The sequence below is a fragment of the Lepus europaeus genome, chromosome 14, assembly GCF_033115175.1.
Source record: "Lepus europaeus isolate LE1 chromosome 14, mLepTim1.pri, whole genome shotgun sequence".
NCBI classification, from domain to species: domain Eukaryota; kingdom Metazoa; phylum Chordata; class Mammalia; order Lagomorpha; family Leporidae; genus Lepus; species Lepus europaeus.
The window spans coordinates 80,464,599-80,490,737 of NC_084840.1; the positions used below are offsets into that span (position 1 = coordinate 80,464,599).

At 39.5% G+C, this 26,139-nt stretch overlaps 1 protein-coding gene across 1 annotated transcript in view; it reads right to left on the reverse strand.

The window, feature by feature from the left end:
• The window catches only part of LOC133773479 (ankyrin repeat domain-containing protein 26-like), a 121,477-nt gene that overhangs the window by 51,567 nt on the left and 43,771 nt on the right, over nt 1-26,139 (reverse strand). The window contains exons 10-14 of the mRNA XM_062210807.1: nt 23,768-23,891; nt 23,442-23,494; nt 22,097-22,217; nt 21,758-21,798; nt 20,255-20,327 (exon numbers count right to left, since the gene is read on the reverse strand). Of these exons, the coding sequence (XP_062066791.1) occupies nt 20,255-20,327; nt 21,758-21,798; nt 22,097-22,217; nt 23,442-23,494; nt 23,768-23,891 (412 nt within the window). The remainder of the gene's footprint in view (nt 1-20,254; nt 20,328-21,757; nt 21,799-22,096; nt 22,218-23,441; nt 23,495-23,767; nt 23,892-26,139) is intronic.

Here is a 26,139-nt window from a genome sequence, read left to right on the forward strand (position 1 = left end):
TTAATTTAATTTTTAATGAGGAAAGATAACTGGGGAGAACTTACACTTCACAACTTAAAAGCTTAATAAAAATACAGTATTCAAGATAATGTAGTACTGTCATAAGTGCAGACACATAAGTAAATGAAACTAAATTGAGAGTTCAAACATAAATCTTTCTATTTATAAGCAATTTTATTATATTCATTTTATTGTGTGGTACAAACACACAGAGAATGTGTTCAGATATAAAACCTTAAATTCATGGTCAACAAATTTTCTTTTTTTTTTTTTCATTTTATTTCAAAGGCAGAGAGAAAGAAAGGTAGGCAGATCTTTTTTTTTTTTTTTTGACAGATAAGAGTTAGACAGTGAGAGAGAGAGAAAGGTCTTCCCTCCATTGGTTCACACCTTAAATGGCCTCCACTGCCAGAGCTATGCTGATCTGAAGCCAGGAGCCAGGTGCTTCCTCCTGGTCTCCCATGCAGGTACAGGGGCCCAAGCACTTGGGCCATCCTCCACCACCCTCCCGGGCCACAGCAGAGAGCTGGACTGGAAGAGGAGCATCTGGGACCAGAACCTGGCGCCCATATGGGATGCCGGTGCCGCAGGTGGAGGATTAACCAAGTGAGTCATGGCGCCAACCCCAAGGTAGGCAAATCTTTAACCCACTAGTTAATCCACTGGTTAATCTACCTCCAAGTGCCTGAAACAGCTAGGGCTCGATCAGGCTAAAGCCAAGATCCAGGGACTCCATCTGAGTCTCCCACAGGGATGACAGGAACCCAAGTGCTTGAGCCAGCATTGGGTGCCCTAAGGAATGGACCTTAGCAGGAAGCTGCATCTGAAGCAGACCCAGCTGAGACTCAAAACAGACATTCTGATATGAGACACCTTAACTGTTGTGCCAACCCCTTCCCCTATGGTCTGTTGCTTTTCTACAAGGACACAGAGAAAATTAAATGAGTAGAAGTCTTTTCAGAAATGATGCTAGGTACTGATCAATCACACATAAAAGAATGAAGCTGGACCCCCAACTTCACACTAGATACAAATTGAATTGAATTGAAAACATAATTATTGAGTTAGAACCATGACACTTATAAGAAAATATAAGAGTACAGTAGTATGGCTTTGGTTTAGATAATGGTTTCTTGGATACAGCACCAAAAGTACAAACAGTAGGTAATATACTTCATAAAATGGACCTCATAAAAAATGACTATTTTTTTTCATTCCAAGGGGCTTTTTTTCATTTTCTAGGGGTTTAATCACTTGCATATCTGCCCCAGGTGGGGCTACTGACCAGAGAACCAATACAGCACCTTTCAGTGCCTTACACTTCTTATTGAATGGCAAATGAGTTCTATTTTCTTTAATTTTTTTTTTTGACAGGCAGAGTTAGACAGTGAGAGAGAGAGAGAGACAGAGAGAAAGGTCTTCCTTCCATTGGTTCACTCCCCCAAATGGCCGCTACAGCTGGTGTGCTGTGCCAATCCAAAGCCAGGAGCCAGGTGCGTCCTCCTGATCTCCCACGCGGGTGTAGGGCCCAAGCACTTGGGCCATCCTCCACTGCCTTCCCAGGCCACAGCAGAGAGTTAGACTGGAAGAGGAGCAACCGGGACAGAACTGGAGCCTCAACTGGGACTAGAACCTGGGGTGCTGGCACCGCAGGCAGAGGATTAGCCTAGTGAGCCACAGCACCAGCCACAAATGAGTTCTGACACAGAGTATCTTGAGATACAGCTTCCAGAACCTATGTGTCCAAGAAAGCCAAGCAGGAGCCACACAGCGTCACTTCCAACTACTATTTATGCAAATTATTACAACCTATCCAGACGAACAGGAATGTATACAGGCTGCTCTTCCTAACCGAAGAGAACATCAACTTATTTGCAGCTGCTGTCATGAGTATGCTCATGAGCATAAATACAGGAAAGAAAACGAAAGGAAATCACAATGTATGGATATAATGAGCTCAAATAAATGAAAACGTAAAATGGGAGCCAAGAAGAAATTCTGCATCTGAAAGTCACAAAAGCAAAATTTTAAAATTCACTAGAACAATCAAGCAGCATATTTGAACAGATATAAGAAAGAATCTGTGAAATTGAAGACAGGACAATTGAAATTACCAACTCAAGTGAAGAGGGATAGAAAAATATTTGAGGCCGGTGCCGTGGCTTAACAGGCTAATCCTCTGCCTTGCGGCGCCGGCACACTGGGTTCTAGTCCTGGTTGGGGCACTGGATTCTATCCCGGTTGCCCCTCTTCCAGCCCAGCTCTCTGCTATGGCCCGGGAAGGCAGTGGAGGATGGCCCAAATGCTTGGGCCCTGCACCCGCATGGGAGACCAGGAGAAGCACCTGGCTCCTGCCTTCGGATCAGCATGATGCGCCGGCTGCAGCGGCCATTGGAGGGTGAACCAACGGCAAAAAGGAAGACCTTTCTCTCTGTCTCTCTCTCTCACTATCCACTCTGCCTGTCAAAAAGAAAAATTTTTGAGGAAAAAATGGATAAAAACCTTCAGAATTTGATGTAAGTTATGTAACTGTACATCCAAGACTAAATCAGTACCAAGTAACATAAAATCAAAAATAGCTCAGTGTGGACTCAGACAACCTATATCCAACTGTGAAGAGACAAGGGAAAATCAACTTAATGTCAGAATCCTAACCTGTCATGAACAAAGGTTCTTAATAAGAATAACAGCCAATTTTGCAACATGAACAATGGAGAACACAGGCAGTGAGATGACATACTAGAAATACCAAATGGAAAAAAAAGTCAGCTGAGAATCTTACAGGCATCGAAGTTATCCTTCAAAAAATGAGCAAGGAATTAAGATTTTCCCAGATAAACTCAAGCTGAGGGATTCAACACCACTAGCACTATATTACAAATAATGCAAAAATAAATCCTTCAGGGTCAAATTAAAGAAAACTGAACAGTAATTCAAAGTCATGTAAACAAGAAAAGCTCTTCATTAAAGCTTAGTGTATGGTCAAATGTAAAAGCCAGTGTTATTGTATTTTTTGTTTGTAGCTTCATTTTTCACTGTATGATTTAAAATAAAAATGATTTTTGACATTTTATACCTGAGTATACAATAAAGATGTGATTTGTGATAACAACATAAAATGGGTACAGGAAATGCAGTATAGTATCAGAGTTTCTCAAGGCTAGCTATTACACTGTGATCAATCCAAACTTCTATGAATCTAGAGTATTAACTGTTATCCCTACTTAAACCACAAAAAATAAATGTAAAAAATACACACAAAAGGGGAGCAGCCATTTAGCTTAGTGATTAAGATGCCCAAATCACATATCAGAATCCTGTGTTTGATTCCTGGCTCTGATCCTGAATCCAGCTTCTTGCAAATACAGACTCTGGGAGGTTGTGGTGATGGGTCCAGTGACTGGGTTCCTGACACCCATGTGGGAAGACCTGGCTTGTATTCCTGGTTCACAGCTCTGGCTCAGGCCCAGCACTAGCGATTATAGACATTTTTCAAATGAAAAATAGATAGGATCTCTCACTCTCTCTCCCCCTTCCTCTCTAATAAATTAGCTAAACAAATAAAAGGAAATGAGAAGAGTACTTAAAAATAGTTCACCTTTAAAAACTAAGTAATCATGGGGCCGGTGCTGTGGTGCAGCAGGTTAAAGCCCTGGCCTGAAGCGTGGGCATCCCATATGGGTGCCAGTTCTAGTTCTGGCTGCTCCTCTTCCAATCCAGCTCTCTGCTATGGCCTGGGAAAGCAGTAGAAGATGGCCCAAGTCCTTGGGCCCCTGCACCCGTGTGGGAAACCTGGAGGAAGCTCCTGGCTCCTGGTTTCAGATCAGTGCAGCTCTAGCCATTGCAGTCATCTGGGGAGTGAACCAGTGGATGGAACACCTCTCTCTCTCTTTCTCTCTCCCTCCCTCCCTCCCTCCCTACCTTTCTCTGTAACTCTGTCTTTCAAATAAATAAATAAATAAATCTTTAAAAAAAACCCAAGTAATCACAATTAAGAGTAAAGGAAGAAATGAGTGAAAAATTGTTTAAAACATACTAAAACAAATATTTAAAAATCACCAAAGTAAATCTCTTAATGCTGATTGTTTAAAACATAAATGGATTAAACCTTCCTTTCAAAAGATAGAAATTGGAAGATTGTAGAAGCACATACACACGATCCAATTATATTCTGTATATGAGACTCTATATGTACAGACATGAAAAAGTTGAAAGCATATCCATAAAGAATGACATTCTATACAAAAGTAGCCAATGATATCTGAGATGGCTATTCCAACAAACAAAAGAGGTTTCAAGTAAAAAAACTTTTTCAAGAGACAAGAACTGCTGACAAAGAATGTATACTTACAAAGGATCAATTCATCAAGCATATTTGATAATTATAAAAACATAAAAAACAAACAAAAGAATCCCACAATGCCTGGAGGCTACCACTGACAGAACTGAAGATTGAAACAGACATCTCTGCAATGCTTGGACTCATAAACAGCCTCCTTCCAATAATACATATTACAAACAGGAAAGTAGTAATAAATATAGGACTGCAGCAAAATATACATTTTTTTCTAGTGTATAAAGAACATTCTCCAGGACACACCATGTATTAGGACACAAAATAGTCAATACATTTTATGAGATTTAAATGAATACAAGCTATTTTTTATCTGAATGGAATTAAAACTAAAAATTAATCTAAGAAGAATTTTAGAAGTTACAATACATTCTTTTAAACACCAAATCAGAATATGGAAAATATCTTAAGACAAATTACAACAAAAACTACAACATATCTAAAGCTTGTAAGATGCAGTGAAAGCAATAAGAAAAATATGTACATAACGAGTAAAAAAAGACAAAGCTCTCAAATCAACAACGCAATATTATGAATTAAGGAACTAGAAAAATAAAAAGAATTCAAACACAAGTAAACAAAAGGGAGGAAAAAGTAAATATTAGGTCATACATAAAAGGAAATCAACAAAGAGAAAAATCAATGAAGTAAAGAGTTTGTCTTTCAAGAATATTGACAAATATTTAGTAATCCAGTAAAGAAACGAAAAAAGGGCTTGAACAGGCGTTTTTCTTTTTTTTTTCTTTTTCTTTTTTTTTTTCTTTTTGACAGGCAGAGTGGACAGTGAGAGAGAGACAGAGAGAAAGGTCTTCCTTTTGCCGTTGGTTCACCCTCCAATGGCCGCCGCGGTAGGCGCACCGCGCTGATCCAATGGCAGGAGCCAGGTGCCTATCCTGGTCTCCCATGGGGTGCAGGGCCCAAGAACTTGGGCCATCCTCCACTGCACTCCCTGGCCACAGCAGAGAGCTGGCCTGGAAGAGGGGCAACGGGGACAGGATCGGTGCCCCGACCAGGACTAGAACCCGGTGTGCCGGCGCCGCAAGGCGGAGGATTAGCCTAGTGAGCAGCGGCGCCAGCCTGAACAGGCATTTTTCAAGAGAGGAAATTCAAATGGTCAAAAGACATATGAAAAAATGCTCAGGATCATTAGCCATCAAGGAAATGCAAATCAAAACCATGATGAGGTTTCACCTCACCCCTGTTAGAATGCTCCCATACAGAAATCAACAAACAACAAGGGGCCGGCGCCATGGCTCACTTGGCTAATCCTCCGCCTCCGGCGCCAGCATCCCATATGGGTGCTAGGTTCTAGTCCCGCTTGCTCCTCTTCCAGTCCAGCTCTCTGCTGTGGCCTGGGAAGGCAGTGGAGGATGGCCCAAGTGCTTGGGCCCCTGTCCCTGCATGGGAGACCAAGAAGAGGCCCCTGGCTCCTGGCTTTGGATCAGTGCAGCACACCAGCCATAGTGGTCATTTGGGGAGTGAACCAGAGGAAAGAAGACCTTTCTCTCTCTCTCTCTGTCTATAACTCTACCTGTAAAAAAAAAAAAAATGCTGGCGAGGATGTGGGGAGAAAGTTTCCCTAATCCACTGATGGTGGGAGTGAAAGACTGGACAAGGTACTGTGGAAGATAGTATGGAGATACCTCAGAAATCTGAATATAGATCTACCATATGATCCAGCCATCCCACTCTTAGGAAATTTACCCAAATGAAAAGAAATCAGCATATGAAAGAGTTATCTGTATCACCATGTTTACTGGAGCTCAATTCACAATAGCTAAGATGTCCTTCAGCTAAAAACTGGATAAAGAAATTATGGTATGTGTGCAGTATGGCTACAATTCAGCAGTAAAAAAATGCAATCCTGTCGTTTGCAAAAAAATGGATACAACTAGAAACTATCATATTTAGTGAAATAAGCCAGTCCCCGCCTTTCTCTGAAGGGAGGAAAGAACCTCCACTGTGACACAGCCTTGACTAAACAAGTTCAGACTCCGTGAACTCAAGGGACTTCCATAGCCTAGACGGCTCATAGCAAGAGTCTCGGGTGATGGCTGACGTCACAAATAAGAGTGCCAATTGTTAAATCAACAACGGGAGTCACTGGGTACATGCTCCCCACGTAGGATCTCTGTCCTTAATGTGTTTTACTATGAAACGTAAAAAACAATACTAGTCGAACAGTACCCTATACCTTGTGCGGTTGTGTGAATGCAGCCTGTTGAAATCCTTTCTTAGTATATACTAAGTTGATCTTCAGTATATGAAGGTAATTGAAAATGAAACTCGATAAAGGGTGGGATGGGAGAGGGAGAGGGGAGGGCCATGGGAGGGAGGGAGGTTGGTGGGGGAAGCCACAACAATACAAAAGTTGCACTTTGTAAATTCACATTTATGAAATAAAAAGAGAAAAAAAAAAGAAAAATTAAACATAAAAAAAAGAAAGAAGCCAGTCCCAAAAAGACAAATACCATATGTTCTCCCTGATCTATGGTAACTAATAAATTTCCTAAAAGGGAATCTATAGGAGTGACATTGACACTTTGATATGCAATGATTTTTAAAAGTCCTTGGCTCCACTGTTGAGGAAGTTATCTTTCTTCATACTAGTTGTTCAACTCTTTATTTAGAGTACAGTTAGTTTCATGTGTATAAGGTTAACTGAAAATAGATCTTTGTAAAAATAATAATAATAATGGGAATAGGAGAGGGAAGAATAGTAATAATAATGGGAATAGGAGGAGGAAGGATGTGAGTGTGGGCGAGAGGGAAGGTAGGGTAGAAAGTATCATGATTTTCCTGAGTATGTATATATGAAATACATGAAATTTGTATACCTTAAACAAAATTTTACAGAAAGTTAGCATAATAATTCACATTACTAAAACAAAGAGAAAAAACTTTACATTATCATTACAAATGATACAGAAAATGCATTTTTACAAAATCTTATACCTTTTCAAAGTAAAGATCAAAAAAATTCTCAGAAAATTATAAATGGAAGAGAATTTCCATAATATGATAAAAGGACACTTATGAAAATACACATCTCAAATGGTACTCCCATTGGTGGGAATGTAAACTAGTAAAATAATATGGGAGACAGTATGGAGATTCCTCAGAAATCTGACAACAGATCTACCATATGACCTAGCCATCCTACTCTTGGGAATTTACCCAAATAAAATGAAGTCAGTGTATAGAAGATTTGTATCTCCATGATTATGCAGTTCAACTGACAATAACTAAAATATGGAATCAATCCAGATATCCATCAACTGATGACTAGATAAAGAAATTATGGTATATGTATACTATGGAATACTACTCAAGTGTTAAAAAGATGAAATCCTGTCTTTTACAACCAAATGGATGCAACAGGAAACCATTATGCTTAATGAAATAAGCCAGCCCCTAAAAGACAATTATGTTTTCTGTGATTGTGGCAACACAATTAATATACAACACAAAAAATGTATAGAAATGAAACATTTCTTGTGATAAGATGTTTGGGTTTTTTTACAGATTTATTTTATTTATTTGAAAGACAGAGTTACGGAGAGAGGGACAGAGAGATCTTCCATTTGCTGGTTCACTCCCCAACAGCCGGAGCTGCGCCAATCTGAAACCAGGAGCCAGGAGCTTCTTCTAGGTCTCCCACATGGGTGCAGGAGCCCAAGGACTTGGGCCATCTTCTACTGCTTTCCCAGGCCATAGCAGAGAGCTGGATTGGAAGAGGAGCAGCCAGGACTAGAACTGGCACCCATATGGGATGCCCACGCTTCAGGCCAGGGCTTTAACCTGCTGCACTACAGCACCGGCCCTGTGATAAGATGTTTGTAGCCCTTCTTTATATTCCTACAGAACCGTGGTCTATTTTTTACTTGTTGAATATTACACCTACTGGTACATTATGTATGTGATTATAGAATGGATTCAAAGTATGTCTTTTTCAAAATTAAAGAAATAAAAGTTGAGAAGGAAAGGGGGAAATTATGGGAAGACGTATGGTTATCTTCTTAGAACTGTACTTATGAAATATGCAAAATTTGTTCTTTATATTAATTTAATGCAACTCTCACACAACCTATGGTGAACAAAGAAACAAAATTCCCCTTTAAGATGAGCAAGTAAACAAAGGATGCCTGCTTTCAACAGTTACCCAACATTCTACTAGAAGTTCTAACCAGAGCCACTAGAAAGTAAAAAGAAATGAGAGAAACACAAAATAGAAAAGATGGAAAAGTATCTCCTTTCAGAAATGGGATTCTAGGGGAGAGCATCTGGTGCAGCACTGAAGATGCCTGCTTGGATCACAGTTCTGAATCTCATTGCAGCTTCCAGCTAAAGCACATCATGGAAGATGGTGGTTATGGCTCCAGAGTAGATGTCTCCCTCCCACATGTGTGGAAATCCAAATAAAAACTGCATTAAAATTTTTCATAGAAAACTTTTATTTAATAAATATAAATCTCAAAAGTACAACTTTTGGATTATATCAGCTTTTCCCCCAATAACCTCCCTCCCACCCACAACCATCCCATCTCCCACTCCATCTCCCATTCCATTCTTCATCATGATTCATTTTCAATTATCTTTATATACAGAAGATCAACTTAGTATATACTAAGTAAAGATACCACTAATTCTCATAGTACACATTAAGGACAGAGGTCCTACATGGGAAGTAAGTGCACAGTTTCTCCTGTTGATTTAACAATTGACACAATTGGTAATTGTGTCAATTTAATTAAACAATTGACCCCGAGGCTCCTGTCATGAGCTGCTGAGGCTATGGAAGCCTCTTGAGTTCACAAACGCCTACCTTATTTAGACAAGGCCATAGTCAAAGTAGAAGTTCTCTCCTCCCTTCAGAGAAAGGTACCTCCTTCTTTGATGGCCCGTGCTTTCCACTGGGATCTCACTCACAGAAATCCTTTGTGTAGATCATTTTTTGTGACACTATCTTGGCTTTCCATGCCTGATACTCTCATGGGCTTTCTAGACAAATCTGAATGCCTTAAGGGTTGGTTCTGAGGCCAGAGTGCTGTTTAGGGTATTTGTCATTCTATGAGCCTGCTGTGTATCCTGTTTCCCATGTTGGATCATTCTCTCCATAATTCTATCAATTATTATTAGCAGACACTGGTCTTATTTATGTGATCCTCTTGACACTTAATCTTATCTTTATGATCAGTTATGAATTTAAACTGATCATTTTAACTAGTAAGATGGCATTAGTACCTGCCAACTTATTGGGATTTGGAGTCCGATGGCAAGTTTTTAGCTTTACCCTTAGGTGTAATTCAGAGGGAGCATGTGCCAAACTGTACATCTTCTCCCTTTCTTATTTCCACTCTTTTTTTTTGACAGGCAGAGTGGATAGTGAGAGAGAGAGACAGAGAGAAAGGTCTTCCTTTTTGCCGTTGGTTCACCCTCCAATGGCCGCTGTGGCCGGCGCATCGTGCTGATCCGAAGCCAGGAGCCAGGTGCTTCTCCTGTTCTCCCATGCAGGTGCAGGGTCCAAGCACTTGGGCCATCCTCCACTGCCTTCCCGGGCCATAGCAGAGAGCTGGCCTGGAAGAGGGGCAACCAGAATACAATCCGGCACCCCAACCGGGACTAGAACCCGGTGTGCCAGTGCCGCAAGGCGGAGGATTAGCCTGTTAAGCCACGGCACCGGCCTTCCCACTCTTATTTTCAACAGGGATCACTTCAGTTGGATTTAAACACTTAAGAATAATTCTGGGTTAATTGAAGAGTTCAACCAATGATATTAAGTAGAAAAAGAAAATACTAAAAAGAATAAAATAGTAAGCTGTTCCTCCACAGTCAGGACAAGGACTATCAAGTCATTGTTTCTCATGGTGTCTATTTCACTTCTAGAGGTTTCCTTTTAGGTGCTCAGTTAGTTGTCACTGATCACGGAGAACATATCATATTTGTCCCTTTGGGACTGGCTTATTTCACTCAGCATGCTGTTTTCCAGATTCCTCCATTTTGTTGCAAATGACCAGATTTCATCTTTTTTTTTTTTTTTTACCACTGAGTCGTATTCCATAGAGTACATATCCCATAATTTCTTTATGCAGTCTTCTGCTGATGGGCATTTAGGTAGATTCCATGTCTTAGCTATTGTGAATTGAGCTGCAATAAACACTGAGGTTCAGATAGCTGTTTTATTTGCCAATATAATTTCCCTTAGGTAAATTCTAAGGAGTGAGATGGCTGGGTCTTGTGGTAGGGCTATATTCAGATTTCTGAGGAATATCCAAACAGTCTTCTTTTTTTTGCTGTTGACAGGTAGAATTTCAGACAGTGAGAGAGACAGACAGACAGAAAGGTCTTCCTTCTGTTGGTTCACCCCCTAAACGGCCGCCATAGCCAGCGCTGTGCCGATCCAAAGCCAGGAGCCAGGTGCCTCTTCCTGGTCTCCCATGTGGGTGCAGGGGCCCAAGCACTCGGGCCATCCTCCATTGCCCTCCCGGGCCACAGCAGAGAGCTGGACTAGAAGAGGAGCAACCGGAACTAGAACCCGGCACCCATATGGGATGCCAGCGCCACAGGTGGAGGATTGACCAAGTGAGCCACGGCGCCGGCCCCCCAAACTGTCTTCCTTAGTGGGTGTACCAGTTTTCATTCCCACCAGCCATGGATTAGTGTCCCTTTTTCCCCACATCCTCAGCAGCATCTGTTGTTAGTTGATTTCTGTATGTAAGACATTCTAACTGGGGTGAGGTGAAACCTCATTGTGGTTTTGATTTGTATTTGCCTGATGGCTAGTGATCCTGAACATTTTTCATGCGTCTGTTGGCCGTTTGGATTTCCTCTTTTGAAAAATGTCTGTTTAGGTCCTTGGCCCACCTATTAAGTGGGTTGTTTGTTTTGTTGTTGTGGAGTTTCTTGATCTCTTTTAGAACTGCATTAAAGTTTTGAGAAAGTATGAGAGTAGGTGAGACAGAGAGAGACAGAGAGACAGAGAGACAGAGAGACAGAGAGAGAGATTCCATTCGTTGGTTCACTCCCCAAATGGCTGCAATGGATGGGGTTGGGCCAGGCTGAACCTGAAGCTGAAGCCAGGAGCCTGGAACTCCATCTGGTTTTCCCATGTGGTTTGCAGAGGCCAGGTGTTTGGGTCATCACCCACTGCTTTCCCAGGTGCATTATCAGGGAGCTGGATCAGAAGTGGAGCAGCAGGGACTCAAACAGGTACTCATATGGGATGCTAGCATTGCAGGCAGTAGTTTAACCCACTGTACCACAATGCTAGCCCCTGAATGCTTCATCTTAAAGGAACGCCCATCAAGAGGCAAGCTTGTGGCACAGCAAAGGTTAGGCTGCTGCTTGTTATGCCAGCATCCAATATGATGCTAGTTCAAATTATGGCTGTTCCACCTCTGACCCACCTCCCTGCTAATGTGCTTGGAAGAGCAGTAGAGGGTGGCTTAAATGCTTGGTCCCCTGCCACCCATATGGGAGAAATGCATGAGGTTCCTGTCTTCTGGCTTCTGGTTTCAGCCCGGCAAAGCCCTAGCCATTGCGGCCATTTGGGGAGTGAACCAGTGGATGAATGATCTCCTCTCCTCCCCGCATGCCTCTCCTCTCCTCTTTCTTCTATTTCCCTCTACTCCCTCTCCCTCTCCCCACTCCTCTCCCCTCCTCTCCTCTAACTCTTTCAAGTAAATTATAAATGTACCTCTCCTCTCCCCTCCACTCCCATTCTCTCTTTCTCCCCCATCTCTGTAACTCTGCTTTTCAAATAAATAAATTTTAAAAACAAATTGCCAGTGATATAGATAGAAAGAAAATCTCAAAGGTTCCATCCTAAACATATTAGAGTTATGGTGCAAATTCAGAAAATACATAATGCATAATACAAGAGAAATATATAAAGTCAGTGATATCTCTAAACACTAACAATGAACCATTTGAACATTAAGAAAATACTTACAGCAGTATTGAAAGAATAAAATACTTAGAAATAAATAATATTAACCAAGGAGTTGCAAGAACTACACTGGTAGCTATGAAATACTACCAAAACAGATGAAAGAAGACCTAAATAAATGACAAGACATAGTGTTCATGAATTGAAGATTTAATATTGTTAAGATGATGCACAACTTATAAAGAGTTAATATCCAGAATCTATAAAAAGTTCAAGAAATTCAACAACAAAAGAAACAATCCAGTTAAGGAATGGGCAGAGTACCTGGACAGACATTTTTCAAGAGAGGAAATTCAAATGTTCAACAGAGACTTGAAAAGACGCTCAGGATCACTTGCCATCAGGGAAATGCAAATAAAAACCACAATGAGGTTTCACCTCACCCTTCTTAGAATGGCTCTCATATAGAAATCAACAAATGTTGGTGAGGATGTGGGGAGAAAGTTTCCCCAATCCACAATTCATGGGAATGTAAACAGGTCCAGCTACTATGGAGATAAGTCAGAAATCTCTAGTATGGAGATAAGTCAGAAATCTGAATATAGACCTACCATTAGCTCCAGCCATCCCACTCTTGGGAATTTACCCAAACGAAAGGAAATCAGTATATGAAAGAGTTATCTGTAGCCCCATGTTTATTGGAGTTCAATTCACAATAACTAAGATATAGAATCAACCCTGATGACACTTAACTAAAGACTGGATAAAGAAGTTATAGGATATGTACTCTGTAGAATACTATACAGCAGTAAAAAAAGAAATCCGGTCATTTGCAACAAAATGAAGGAATCTGGAAAACATCAGGCTGAGTGAATTAAGCCAGTCCCAAAGGGACAAATATGATATGTTCTCCCTGATCAGTGACAACTAACTGAGCACCTAAAAGGAAACTTGTCGAAGTGAAATGGACACTGAGAAGCAGTAACTTGATCAGCCCTTGTCCTGACTGTCGAGGAACTTACTACTTTATTCTTTTTAGTATTTTTTTGTTCTACTTAATATTATTGTTTGAACTCTTTAATTAACACACAAATATTCTTAGGTGTTTAAATTTAACTGAAAAGTTATCCCTGTTAAATATAAGAGTGGGAACAAGAAAGGGAGGAGATACATATTTCACTACATGCTCAATCGGACTTACCCCTAATGGCAGAGTAAGAAATGTGCCAGGGGATTCCAATTCAATCCCATCAAGGTGGCATGTACCAATGCCATCTCACTAGTCAAAGTGATCAGTCTCAGTTCATAATTGATCATAATGACAGGGTTAAGTGTCAAAGGAATCACATAAACAAGACTAGTGTCTGCTAATACTAACTGATAGAATTAAAAAGGGAGAGAACGATCCAACATGGGAAGCGGAATACACAGCAGACTCATAGAATGGCAGATGTCTTAAACAGCACCCTGGCCTCAGAATCAGCCCTTAAGGCATTTGGATCTGGCTAAAAAGCCCATGAGAGTATGTTAGGCATGGAAAGCCAAGATACTCTGGCAAAAACAAAAAAAGTGACCTAAATGAAAGATCTCTGTGAGTGAGATCCCAGCAGAAAGAATGAGCCATCAAAGAAGGAGGTACCTTTCTCTGAAGGGAGGAGAGAACTTCCACTTTGACTATGACCTTGTCTAAATAAGTTCGGAGTTGGCGAAATCAAGAGGCATCCATAGCCTTGACAACTCATGACAAGAGCCTAGGGTGATTACTGACGCTATAAACAAGAGTGTCAATTTGTTCAGTCAACAACAGGAGTCACTGTGCACTTACTCCTCATGTAGGATCTCTGTCCTTATGTGTTGTACTATGTGAATTAATGGTATAACTAGTACTCAAACAGTACTTTATACTTTGTGTTTCTGTGTGGGTGCAAACTGATGAAATCTTTACTTACTATATACCAAATTGATTTTCTGTATATAAAGATAATTAAAAATGAATTTTGATGTGAATGGGATGGGAGAGGGAGCAGGAGATGGGATGGTTGCGGGTGGGAGGGAGTTTATGAGGGGGAAGCCACTATAATCCAAAAGTTGTACTTTGGAAATTTATATTTATTAAATAAAAGTTAAAAAAAGAAGTTATGACATATATACACTATGGAGTATGACTCAAATGTTAAAAAAATGAAATTCTGTAATTTGCAGCAAAATGGATGCAACTGGCAACCATTATACTTACTGTAAACTTACCCAGCTCCAAAATGACAGATATCATATATTTTCCCTGATCAGGGGTAACTAATAGAGTACCTAAAATGTAATGTATTGGAGTGAAATGGAATTTGGAGATTTGATGATTGTTCACAACCCTTATCTCTTCTGTTGAGGAACAGTTTTTTGTTTTTTTTTTTCATACTATTTGTTGAACTCATTTACTTAGTTAGGGTTTACCTTATGATCATTAAGTTAACTGAAAGTGGATCTCAGAAAATTAAGAGTGGGACTGGGAGAGGGTGGAAGAAGTAGGGTTGGAGCATGTTCCCCCAAATAATCTTGAATGTCTTCTGTAAAATGAAAGAAGCAGCCTGAAATTTTGAGAATTCACATTTCCCCAGTTCAGAACGTCCTGCAAAACTACGTAAGTGAATATGGTTTTGTACTGGCATAAGGATAGACATATAAAGCAATGGAAGAGAACTGTGAGACCAGAAACAAACTTAACATCTAAAGTAGATAATTTTGATCAGGATGGGACAACTTGATTCCCACATACAAAACCATAAAGCCAGACTCCTGCATCACAATACATATAAATGTTAATTCAAAATGGAGCAAAGACATAATTATTAGATCTGAGTCCATAAAAACATCAGAATAAAATATAAATAAATGTTTATGACCTTAGATCCAGCAATGAATTCTCAGATCAGACATCAAAAGAAAAAAAGATAAAGGTAAACATAAATTGGGCTTCACAAAATTTTAAGAAAGTGCAGTTAAGGAACATTATCAAGACAGTGATAATGTGACACAGCAGGTAAAGCTGTTGCCTGCAATGCTGGCATCCCGTACAAGTGCTGGTTCATGTCCAGGCTGCACTAATGGCCTGGGAGAAGCGCTGTAAGATGGCTCAAGTGCTTGGTATCTGCCACACACATGAGAGACCTGGAAGGCAATCCTCGCTCCTGGCCTTGGCCTGACCCAGTCCTGGCTGTTGCAGCCATCTGGGGAGTGAACCAGTGGATGGAAGATTCTACTCCCTCTCTCTCTCCCCTTCTCCCCCTGTCTCCCTCCCTTCCTCCCTTCCTCTCCCTCTAACTCTTTCAAATAAATAAATATTTAAAAAGAAAGTGAAAAGACAAACTATAGAGAGAAAACATTCGCAAATAACACATCTGATAAAGATATAATCCAGAATATACAAAGAACATCTATAACTCAGAAACAACAACAAAAAAAGATAATCGAATTTAAAAATGGGCAAATGGGGAAGCAAGTTAAGGTGGCAGTGAGATAAGAATCTCCAGTAATGATTTCCCCATAGAAACAATGATTTTAAGAGCTATTCATGCATTAAACTAACCTTATAATATTTAAGGAAACAAGGTGAGAGATTACAATATTTGGCTTCAGTACAATAAGATGCATTGGACAAGGAATGAAAAAAATACCAGTGTGGCCTACATCTCTACTCCCCCCAACTCCAAGCCATGTAGCAAGTAAAAAGATGCTTCCTGGCTAGAGGGAGGGATGAATGAATTAAATCCAGGCCTTAGACTTGCAACGCTGTACCAGACCCAGTATGGTGAACCTAGTACTGGGCAGAATCCTCACAATTCTGAGCTCCTGGATCCACATAGCAACTGCCTCCCTCACTTTTTCCCGATCTCAGGCAGCACAGAGAAAGACTCCATAGTTCTGGGGGATACCTTAGGGAAGTAGACATAGGACATTGTCTTGGAATCCAACATTATACTGGTGAAATCCCAAAACCATGGGAACCCAGTGGCCCTTGTCCCCAATGACTAGGGAAAGAGCCTCTGGGCCCACCACAGTGCAGGCAGAGACCTGCAGCCCAAATCAAATGGACCTGTATTTTAGCCAGCATCACATGTGTGTGGCTGCAGTGGTCTTGGGCAATGTTACACCAAAGTAACAAGTAAGCCATAAAAGCACTGACCTTGGTCCTCTCTTTGAGGTACATAGGTCTAAGGGATATATGGACTTGAGGTGCAACCCAGCAATTTGTCATTGGTGACCATGGGGCTTCCAACCACATCCTCACCTAACCCCAGGCACAACACCGAGACCCAATGATAAAAACCCAAAGATTCAGTTTAAGAATAGACAAGAGACCTAAGTAGACTTTCCACAAAAGAAGATATACATATGACCATCAGGTATATGAAAAAATATTCCATATTACTAATCATCAGGAAATGCAAATCAAAATGACAAAGAAATATCAACCTATTCCAGTTAGAATGGCAATTATCAAAATGATGAGAGCATGTGATAAAAAAATGGAATCTTTGCAAAATGTTGGCAAAATGTAGATTAGTAGAGCCATTATGTAAAACAGTATCGATGTTCCAAAAATACTAAAACTAGGTCTACCACATGACACAGTTATACCAATTTTAGGCATGTACCCAAAGGAAATTAAATAATTATGCTGAAAAGACATCTTCTGGGGTCGGCTTTGTGGCACAGTAGGTTAAACCACTGCCACAGCACTGGTAGCCTGTATAGTTGCCAGTCTGAGTTACAGCTGCTCAACTTCTGACCCAACTCCCTGCTGACATGCCTCTGAAGACAATGGAGGATAGCCTAAGTTCTTGGGCCTCTGCACCCATGAGGGATACCGGGGTGAAGCTCCCAGCTCCTAGCTTCAGCCTGGTCCAGCCCTTGTCCAACCTGGCTGATGCAGCCATTTGGGGAGTGGGCCAGTAGATGGAAGTGCTCTTGCCCGCTCTCTGTGACTCTTTCTAACATAGAAATAATTAAAAAAAAAACACATCTTAACTAACATGTTTAATGCAGCATCATTCACCATATCCAAGAAATGAATATAATCTACGTGCCCTCTATAATAGATGAATAGTTAAAGAAAATATGTTATAAATAAATAACAGCATATTTTTCAACTATTACAAAGGATAAAATCCTATCATTGTGACAAAACGGACAGAACAGAGTTCATAATGCTAAATGTTAGATTAAGCAAGGCACAGAAAGAAATACCACAGTTGAGCATTTGGTATGCAGTTAAGACGCCACTTGGGATGACCATATTCCATATTAGATTGCATGAGTTCAAGTCCTGGCTCTGTTTCTGATTCCAGATTCCTGCTAATTCTGACTCAGGGAAACATCAGATGATTCCTCTTGTAATTGAGTTTCCTCCACTCAGGTGGAAGACTCAAATTGAATTCCTAGCTCCTAGCTTCAGCCTGGCCCAAAACTAGCTGTGCAGGCATTTGGGAAGTGAATCAGAGAATGGGAGCTCTCCTCTGTCTGCTTGTCTTTCTGTCTTTCTCCTTATGTCTTTCAAGTTAAGTATTTTTTAAAAGAAAGACAAATACAGCATACTCTTACTAATATATGGAGTCATAAATTGTTGATCTGATAGAGGCTGAGATAGTAAAATACAGCATATTCTTACTAATATACGGAGTCATAAAATGTTGATCTGTTAGTGGCTGAGATAGTAACAGTGGTAACGGGACTGAAGAGGGTGGTGGGGAGGGAGTATGGGGAAAGATTGGTCAATGGATTTAATGCAAATTAGGTAGCAGGAAAAAGTTTCAGTGTTCTATTGCACAGCAGTTTGACTATGGATAATAATTATATACTGTGCATTTCAAAAAAGATGGATTTTGAATTATTTTTTAACATTTATTTGAAAGTGAGAATTAGAGGCAGGGGGAATAGAGAGGTCTTTGAACTCTGCAGGTTCACTCCTCAAGTGGCCATGATGGAAAGGGCTGGGCTAGGCCTGGACCAGGCTGAAGCTAGGGGCCGGGAGCTTCACCTGGGCTCTCCAGGTGGGTGGCAGGGGCCCAAGCTCTTGGGCAATCTTCTGGTGCTTTTCCCAGGCCATTAGCTGGGAGCTGGATCAGAAGTGGAACAGTTGGAAATAAACTGGAGTCCATACAGCATGCCAGTGTCCCAATGTTGGCCCTAAGATTTTGAAAATTTTCACCATAAAAATGATTAATGTTGAGGAGTTATAGATCTTTACCCTGATTTGAACAGTGAACAACACATACATACTACAAAACATAGTACAACTAAATATGTACAATTTTAATTTACCAATTAATTTAACATTGCCCCCAAAATGGGCAAAGGATTTAGACATTTCTCCATAGAGGACTCATGCAAATGACTGCTCAATATGTGAAAAGAAAAGATGTTAACGTAGCTAGGAATGTACACGTGTTTTCTAATCCCGTTAATCTTTATTACATGGAGGCAATTTTGTTGAACTAGAAAGTAATTAGAGATTACCTGGATCTGGTTAGAGAGGAAGTGAAAATTGTTGCTTAATGGGGTTTTTTTGGGGGGTGAGAAAATAAGTATAGTGGTGATCATATAACACCATAAATATAAATAATGCCACTGAATTGTATACTTTAGCATAGTTAGAATGGTAAATCTTATCTTATATATATTTTACAACATTAAAAGTTTTTAAGTCCATTGATTAAATTCCACTCAACTGCTGGTTAAAATTCACTAAAATCTGAGTAAAAGAAAATATTCTGGCTGGCGCCACAGCTCAATAGGCTAATCCTCCACCTGCGGTGCCGACACACCGGGTTCTAGTCCTGGTCGGAGTGCCGGATTCTGTCCCGGTTGCTCCTCTTCCAGTCCAGCTCTCTGCTGTAGCCCGGGAAGGCAATGGAGGATGGCCTAAGTGCTTGGGCCCTGCACCTGCATGGGAGACCAGGAGGAAGCACCTGGCTCCTGGCTTCAGATTGGCATAGCTCTGGCCACAGCGGCCACTGAGGGGTGAACCAATGGAAAAAGGAAGACCTTTCTCTCTGTCTCTCTCTCTCACTGTCCACTCTGGCTGTCTATATATATATATATATATATATATATATATATATATATATATTCTGGGGACTGGCGCCATGGCTCACTTGGTTAATTCTCTGCCTGCAGCGCCAGCATCCCATATGGGTGCTGGGTTCTAGTCCTGGTTGCTCCTCTTCCAGTCCAGCTCTCTGCTGTGGCCTGGGAGGGCAGTGGAGGATGGCCTGAGTACTCGGGCCCCTGCACCCGCACGGGAGACCAGGAAGAAGCATCTGGCTCCTGGCTTCGGATCAGTGTAGCACCGGCCATAGCGGCCATTTGGGGTGTGAACCATTGGAAGGAAGATCTTTCTTTCTCTCTCTCTCTCTCTCTCACTGTCTATAACTCTACCTGTCAAAAAAAAATATTCTGACCATAACAAGAAATATTTATCTCAGGTAGCCAATCATCACAGGTAACACAAGAGAAGCATTCCCATTTCAAAATACATTGAACAGTGATGCTCCTGACCCTATACCACAAGTATTACATTTCATCTTGAACATTCATATAGTCCAATAAAATACAGGTTTAATATTAAAATCATTTATCATAGAAATAATAATTTTTTGTTTTTAAACATATAACACTAAAAGAATCTAGAAAAAATTAATTATTCATACAAATAATCTTTTTCCTGACATGCCCAGATGCATTTTTGGTATAATATTATGCTAAGAATTTACTATGCCAAATACTATTATTTGGTTGAGGCAAAGTTATCTTTTCTCTTTGACACAGATATAGTTGAAACAGACTCTCTGAATAACAATGAGAACTCTCCAAATTAATTTTATGTAATTGTCAGTATACTATCTTCTAAAGAAGTTACTTATATACACAATAGTGCTCTCCCTTAATTTGTTTATAATTATACAGAGGGAACACATAATCATTCACATTTCATCTTACTCAACAGAAAATCTTTTTACCTTGAGATTCTTTTGCTGCTTGTTCAATTTCGTTTTCAGCCTTCTCTCCTAATTCCTCTTCTGAAATATCAACCTTAATAACAAAAGTTTTAATAAGTAATTGTAAATTATATATTTCATTATTTAATTGCCTTCTTTTAGATAGAGTGCTAGCTTTTACTCTCACACACAATGTTACTACAGAATCATTTCCTTACAATATCAAATTAAAAAGTGAGAACAATTAATGGATCTGAGAGGCATTGAGGGAGATAAGGTAATTTTGTGATTTTCCTTAGTAAATATCTATTAGAAATATTATTAAGGGGCCATCAAAGGATGTACTTTTCTCTGAAGAGAGAAGAGAACTAAACACTGATGGAGCTTGTGGTCACAAAAGGCTTCCATAGCCTTGGCAGCTCATGGCAAGAGCCCTGGGTGATCACTGACATCATAAATAAGAGTGTTGAAATCTTTACTTAATATATACTAAATTGATCTTCTGTATATAAAGATAATTGAAAATGAATCTTGATGTGAATGGGATGGGAGAGGGAGCAGGGGATGGGAGGGTTGTGGGTGGGAGGGAGGTAAGTGGGGGAAAAAGCCATCGTAATCCAAAAGTTGTACTTTGGAAATTTATATTTATTGTATAGAAGTTAAAAAAAGTGCACTAATGAAGCATAATGCATTACTAATATATGCATTACTAATTATACCATGACAATGTAAGGAAATAATTCCTAACGGCCACAAAGAGTTGTGGAAAAAAAACAAAAGTCAAGCCATCCACTTCATAAGTATTTGTTACGGCTCCTCAGATACTGGTTAAGACATCTGCATAAAACATGAAAGTTGCTTGGTTCCATTCTGGCCTCTGCTTTCAGGTTAAAACTTCTTGCAGGACCAGCACTGTGGCCCAACAGATTAAAGCCCTGGCCTGAAGGACCAGCATCACATATGGGCGCCAGTTCTAATCCCGGCAGCTCCTCTTCTAATCCAGCTCTGTGCTACGTCCTGGGAAAGCAGTAGGGATGGCCCAAGTCCTTGGGCCCCAGCATCCACGTGGGAGATCCCACAGGATGCTCCTGGCTCCTGGCTTCGGATCAGCACAGCTCTGGCCGTTGCAGCCATCTGGGGAGTGAACCAGCAGTTGGAAGACCTCTCTCTCTGTCTCTACCTCTCTCTGTAACTGTCTTTCAAATAAATAAAATAAATCTAAAACAAACAAACAAACAAACAAACAAAAAAAAAACCCTTCTTGCTACAGCTGACTCAGGGAGGCAACAGGTGATGGTTCAATTAGATGCTAACCACGGGGGAGACCTGGAATAAATTTCTGGCTCCTGGCTTTGGCCTAGTCTTGGTTCAGCTATTGAATAACTTGAGTAATGAAATGGCATATGGAAACTCTGTCTCAGTGCCTGGCTTTCATCTCTCTCTGTATCTCAGCATCAAATAACCTTCTGTGTAATCACTCAATGTTTACATCTAAAAATCACACACATGTACAAAGGGCAGTACCTCAGATTCCAAAGTAGATTTTATAGCTTTATGTTCTTCTCCTAAGGAAGATACAATATTTAGAAAACATAGTCAAACATCCATGCATCGGAACATTAATCACTGTGAATTTAAATACACATACTCAAAACTATCCCCATTTATGAGTATTTCAATAAAATAAAATACCAAGAAAATTTAGTTCAGGAGATTGAATCAGTTTCAGAAGGGACAAGTTGATCATACAGAAAGCAAAAGGAAAACACCCAAAAGAAATAGATTTCATAGTCAGATCTAAACATTTCAATTTATACAACAGCATTTAAACACAAAGTTTTTTTTATATATATATATACTCGCCACTTGTATTTTCTTTATGGACTCCAGAAATATCAGTTAATGAGTTTTCATTTGTTTCTTCTCTTGCAGCACATGGAATGACAGTAATAACTTTTTCATTTGGTGATGGAGAGAAGCTTTTCTATAAAAAGAAAAAAAGCCACAAATTCAGAAAGCACATTCAGTTGCTCAAGTACTCACTCATAAATATACTCCATAAGACAACTTTTACTGCATCCATCAAGTCATAGGCAATATCGGAACAAAAGACAAAAATACAAACAAGAGGCAGATTCTGCCCTATGTTCAAGTGAGAAGGTAGACATAACTAAACACGAAGCCACACAAGTAAACTTCAATAGTTATAACTGCGAAATGAATAAAGTATAGCAAGGTCAAAAAGGAGAGAAGCATCAGTTCAACCTAGAAAAAGGCCCAGGAAAGGCTGCAAAAATACAGTTATGTTTTTAAAGACAGACCAAGGCCAGGGGGATAACTTGTAGTGTATTCTTGACAGGACAGCATGAACAAAGAGAGGAAGTAGGGAACAACACGACAAAGGAGGAACACTGAAGTAAGGAAAAACTGGAACAGACTGAATAGGGACTAGATAGAAAATGCAGGGGAGATCCAGAGCAAAACCCCGAATATGTTGGCATCTACTACATAAGCAGTTTAGTCACATCACCACAAATACATTTTAGAAAGGAAAATCTGTGTTCACACTGTTCTTCATCAGCTGCTTTGAACTTTCTCCACTGAAGAGGCAGATTCTGGAATTCCATGGCTGATCAGCTTGCATCTGCTCCAGACCTTGTTATCTCACCCTGTGTTATACTAGGTACATGAAACAAGCCATGTGATTTCTAGAGCTGACTAATGCAGAAGGATAATATGTAGAGCACATTACTAAGTGTGCAGTGAAATGTAAGCAAATGGATCCTAATCAGCATACAGAGAGGTGAGAAAGAAAAGCCAAGCCCTGCCCTTAGCATGGATTTGCCATAGCATTTCAGATGCCAGATAGGACAACTGCACTCATCATGATAGTAATTGCTTTCCATTCTTGGGCCCAACTCCTGATTATAGCATCTTACTAAAATAACCTCAAGGAGGCAATAGGCAAAGGCTCAAGAAGCTGTATCTCTGTCACTCATAAGGGAGACCTGGGGTGAGTGTCTCATTCCTGGCTCCAGCATGGTCCCTTGCAAATACCTGGGAACTAGTGCATTGGAGTTCTGTCTGTGTGTTTTTGTCTTTGTCTCTCTGCCTGTCAAATACTTGAAAAAAGGAAGAAAAAACAAGCACCACTTCTGCGTTTCAATATCACTCAAATCTTACAATTACAAATCATAAGTGACAGTACCTGAGAATCCCAAGATACATCTTGAAAATCAGATTCAATGGGAGACACCATATCTATAAAATAGTGACAGTTTCACTGAATAATAACACTTATTACTGTAAATTTTATGTAATATATACACAGATATATACACTTCTAAACACATACATCTCCAGTCATAAATATTTAAATGAATATAAAAGCAATAAATAGTAGCAAAGAATTTAAGGGAGTTGAAGGGATTTCAATAAGAAAATTTGATTGAATGAAAAAAAAAAACCACCAGAAAATGGTATCTAATTTGGATCTACTCATTTCAATTCATACAACAGCATTCACTCACTTACCACTAGTATTGCTGGCAGACACATAATGGAAATTTGATTCCTCTTGACTGGTTTTCTGACTCTGAGCACTTTCAATGATAGCAAAATCTTCACTCTCACCAGTAGCTGACAAGGAAGTGTGTTTCTACAGCAATAAATAAAATCGCAAATTCAGGAAATATTCAACTTCTCAGTTAGTAATAGACCATTTACTTTGTATTCTACACCATGGGAACAATACTAGCAAACCTGAAAGTACAAATTGAAGATTCTGCCCTACATTAAAGTGTGCATCGACATAGAGGAAAGCAAGTACAGAAAAGTATAACTCGCCATTTCTAAGCATTCAAGTCAGTAAAAGACAGTAAGATCAGAGACAGGATCAACACTATGATAATGGAAGCTCATGAACTATGGCAAACATAGGGCCATGTACAGAAAAGGGACTATGAAGTGCATTCTGGACAGGAGAAAATGTAGGAATAACATGGCAAATTAGGGGTCCCAAAGTAAGGGAGTAAAATTGGAACATAATTTTTGGGAATTGGATAGAGAGGTGCAAGTGAGATTTCCAACCCAACTACAAAAACAAGGGTGGCCACACAAGAGTGTGAACTCTCCCCTTTCAGGAATGGGGATACACTGAATAAGCCCATCAAGAACCACAATGAAAGCAATGACTCAACAGACACCTTGAATTCCATCAAAAATGGCATTCCCATGAAGAAAAACAACTGTTACACTAGGTGCAAACATGTCAACATAGGAACACAGGAAGTATGAAGAAAGAAGGAAGCACGCTCACAAAAGAACACATTAGTTTTCCTGAGATAGGTCCTGATTTGGAGGAAATCTATCAAATGTTTGAAACTCTTCAAAGTAAGAATTCTAAAGAAAGTCAATCTGATGCAAAAGGGAAGACAATTCAAAGAAATGAGAAAAGTACTGTATGATATGAATGAGACATTCAACAAAGAGAGAGAAATGATTAAAAACAATCAAATGCTGGAATCGATTATTCTAGTCAATAAAGCAAAAATACAATTGAGAGCTTCAACAACAACAGAATATATAGAATTTTTGATCTTGAGATGAGGACTTTTTAAATAATGCAGTCAGTCAAAAATTAAGACATAGGAATAGAAAAAAACAAAGAAAGCCTACCTGATATATTGGATACCATTAAGCAAGTGATATTCATATTACAGAGATATCTGAAGGAAAGGAGAAGGGGAAAGGCACTGAAAACTTACTTAACTAATAGTTTGAAACTTTTCAAGTCTTGAAGAATACGGGGATATCCACATATGGGGAGTTCAACCAAAAAAAAAAAATAGCCAACAAAGGACCTTCTGCAACACATTTTAGAGTAACATGGTCCTAAGTTTAGAACAAGGAGAGAATCCTAGGGCCAGCAAGAGAAAAACATCATGTTACAGATGAGGAAAATCACTGGACTAACAAGTGACTTCTCAACCTAACTTCTACATACCAGAAGAGAATGGGATGATACATTCAAGTTTTTAAAGAAAAAAATCAAAACCCAAATACTATATCAAGTGAAGATACCCTTTAGAAATGAGGGAGAAATAAAATATTTCCCATAAAATCAAAAACTTTAGAGAAGTCTTCACCTCTAGAACATACCTACAACAAATCCTTAAAGGAGGACTACATTACAAGGGACATGATTTATAATAATCATGAAAGTAGACGACAGTACCAAATTTACTAACAGAGTAGATACACAAAAGAGAAAGGAAATTCTATCTTATTGTGAAATGACAGAAAGCCTCCAAAATACAATAACAAACAATGGGAGGTAATACAAACCAGAATATACAAACAATAAGAAAGCAACAAAATGACAGGATTTAGTCTTATCTCTCAATATTAACCTTGACTATAAACTGATTAAATTTCCCATTTAAAAAACATAGGTTGGCTGAGTGGACAAAACAAAAAAACAAAAACAAAAACAAGGACACACACAGATTGAAAGTCAAGGGTTAGAAAAAGTCATACCATCCAAATGGAAAACCAAAACCAACAGAAATAGCTATACTCATATCAGATTAAAAAGAGACTTTAAATTAAAAACCATAAAAAGAGACAAAGGAGAACATTATATATTGGTAAAGGATTGATAAAACATGAATACACTCAAGTACAGTAAACTCAAGATCAACCCAGATATGTAAATCAAACATTAATATACCTAAAAGGAAAGATATAATCCAATCCTAATAGTACAGGATTTCAATGCCCCACTTTCATCAATGGACAGATCATACAGACATAAACTCAACAAAGATACATCAGAGTTGAACCATACTGTATAGCAAATGGACATACAGTTATTTACAGAACATTTTGCCTGCCAGCCACAGAAT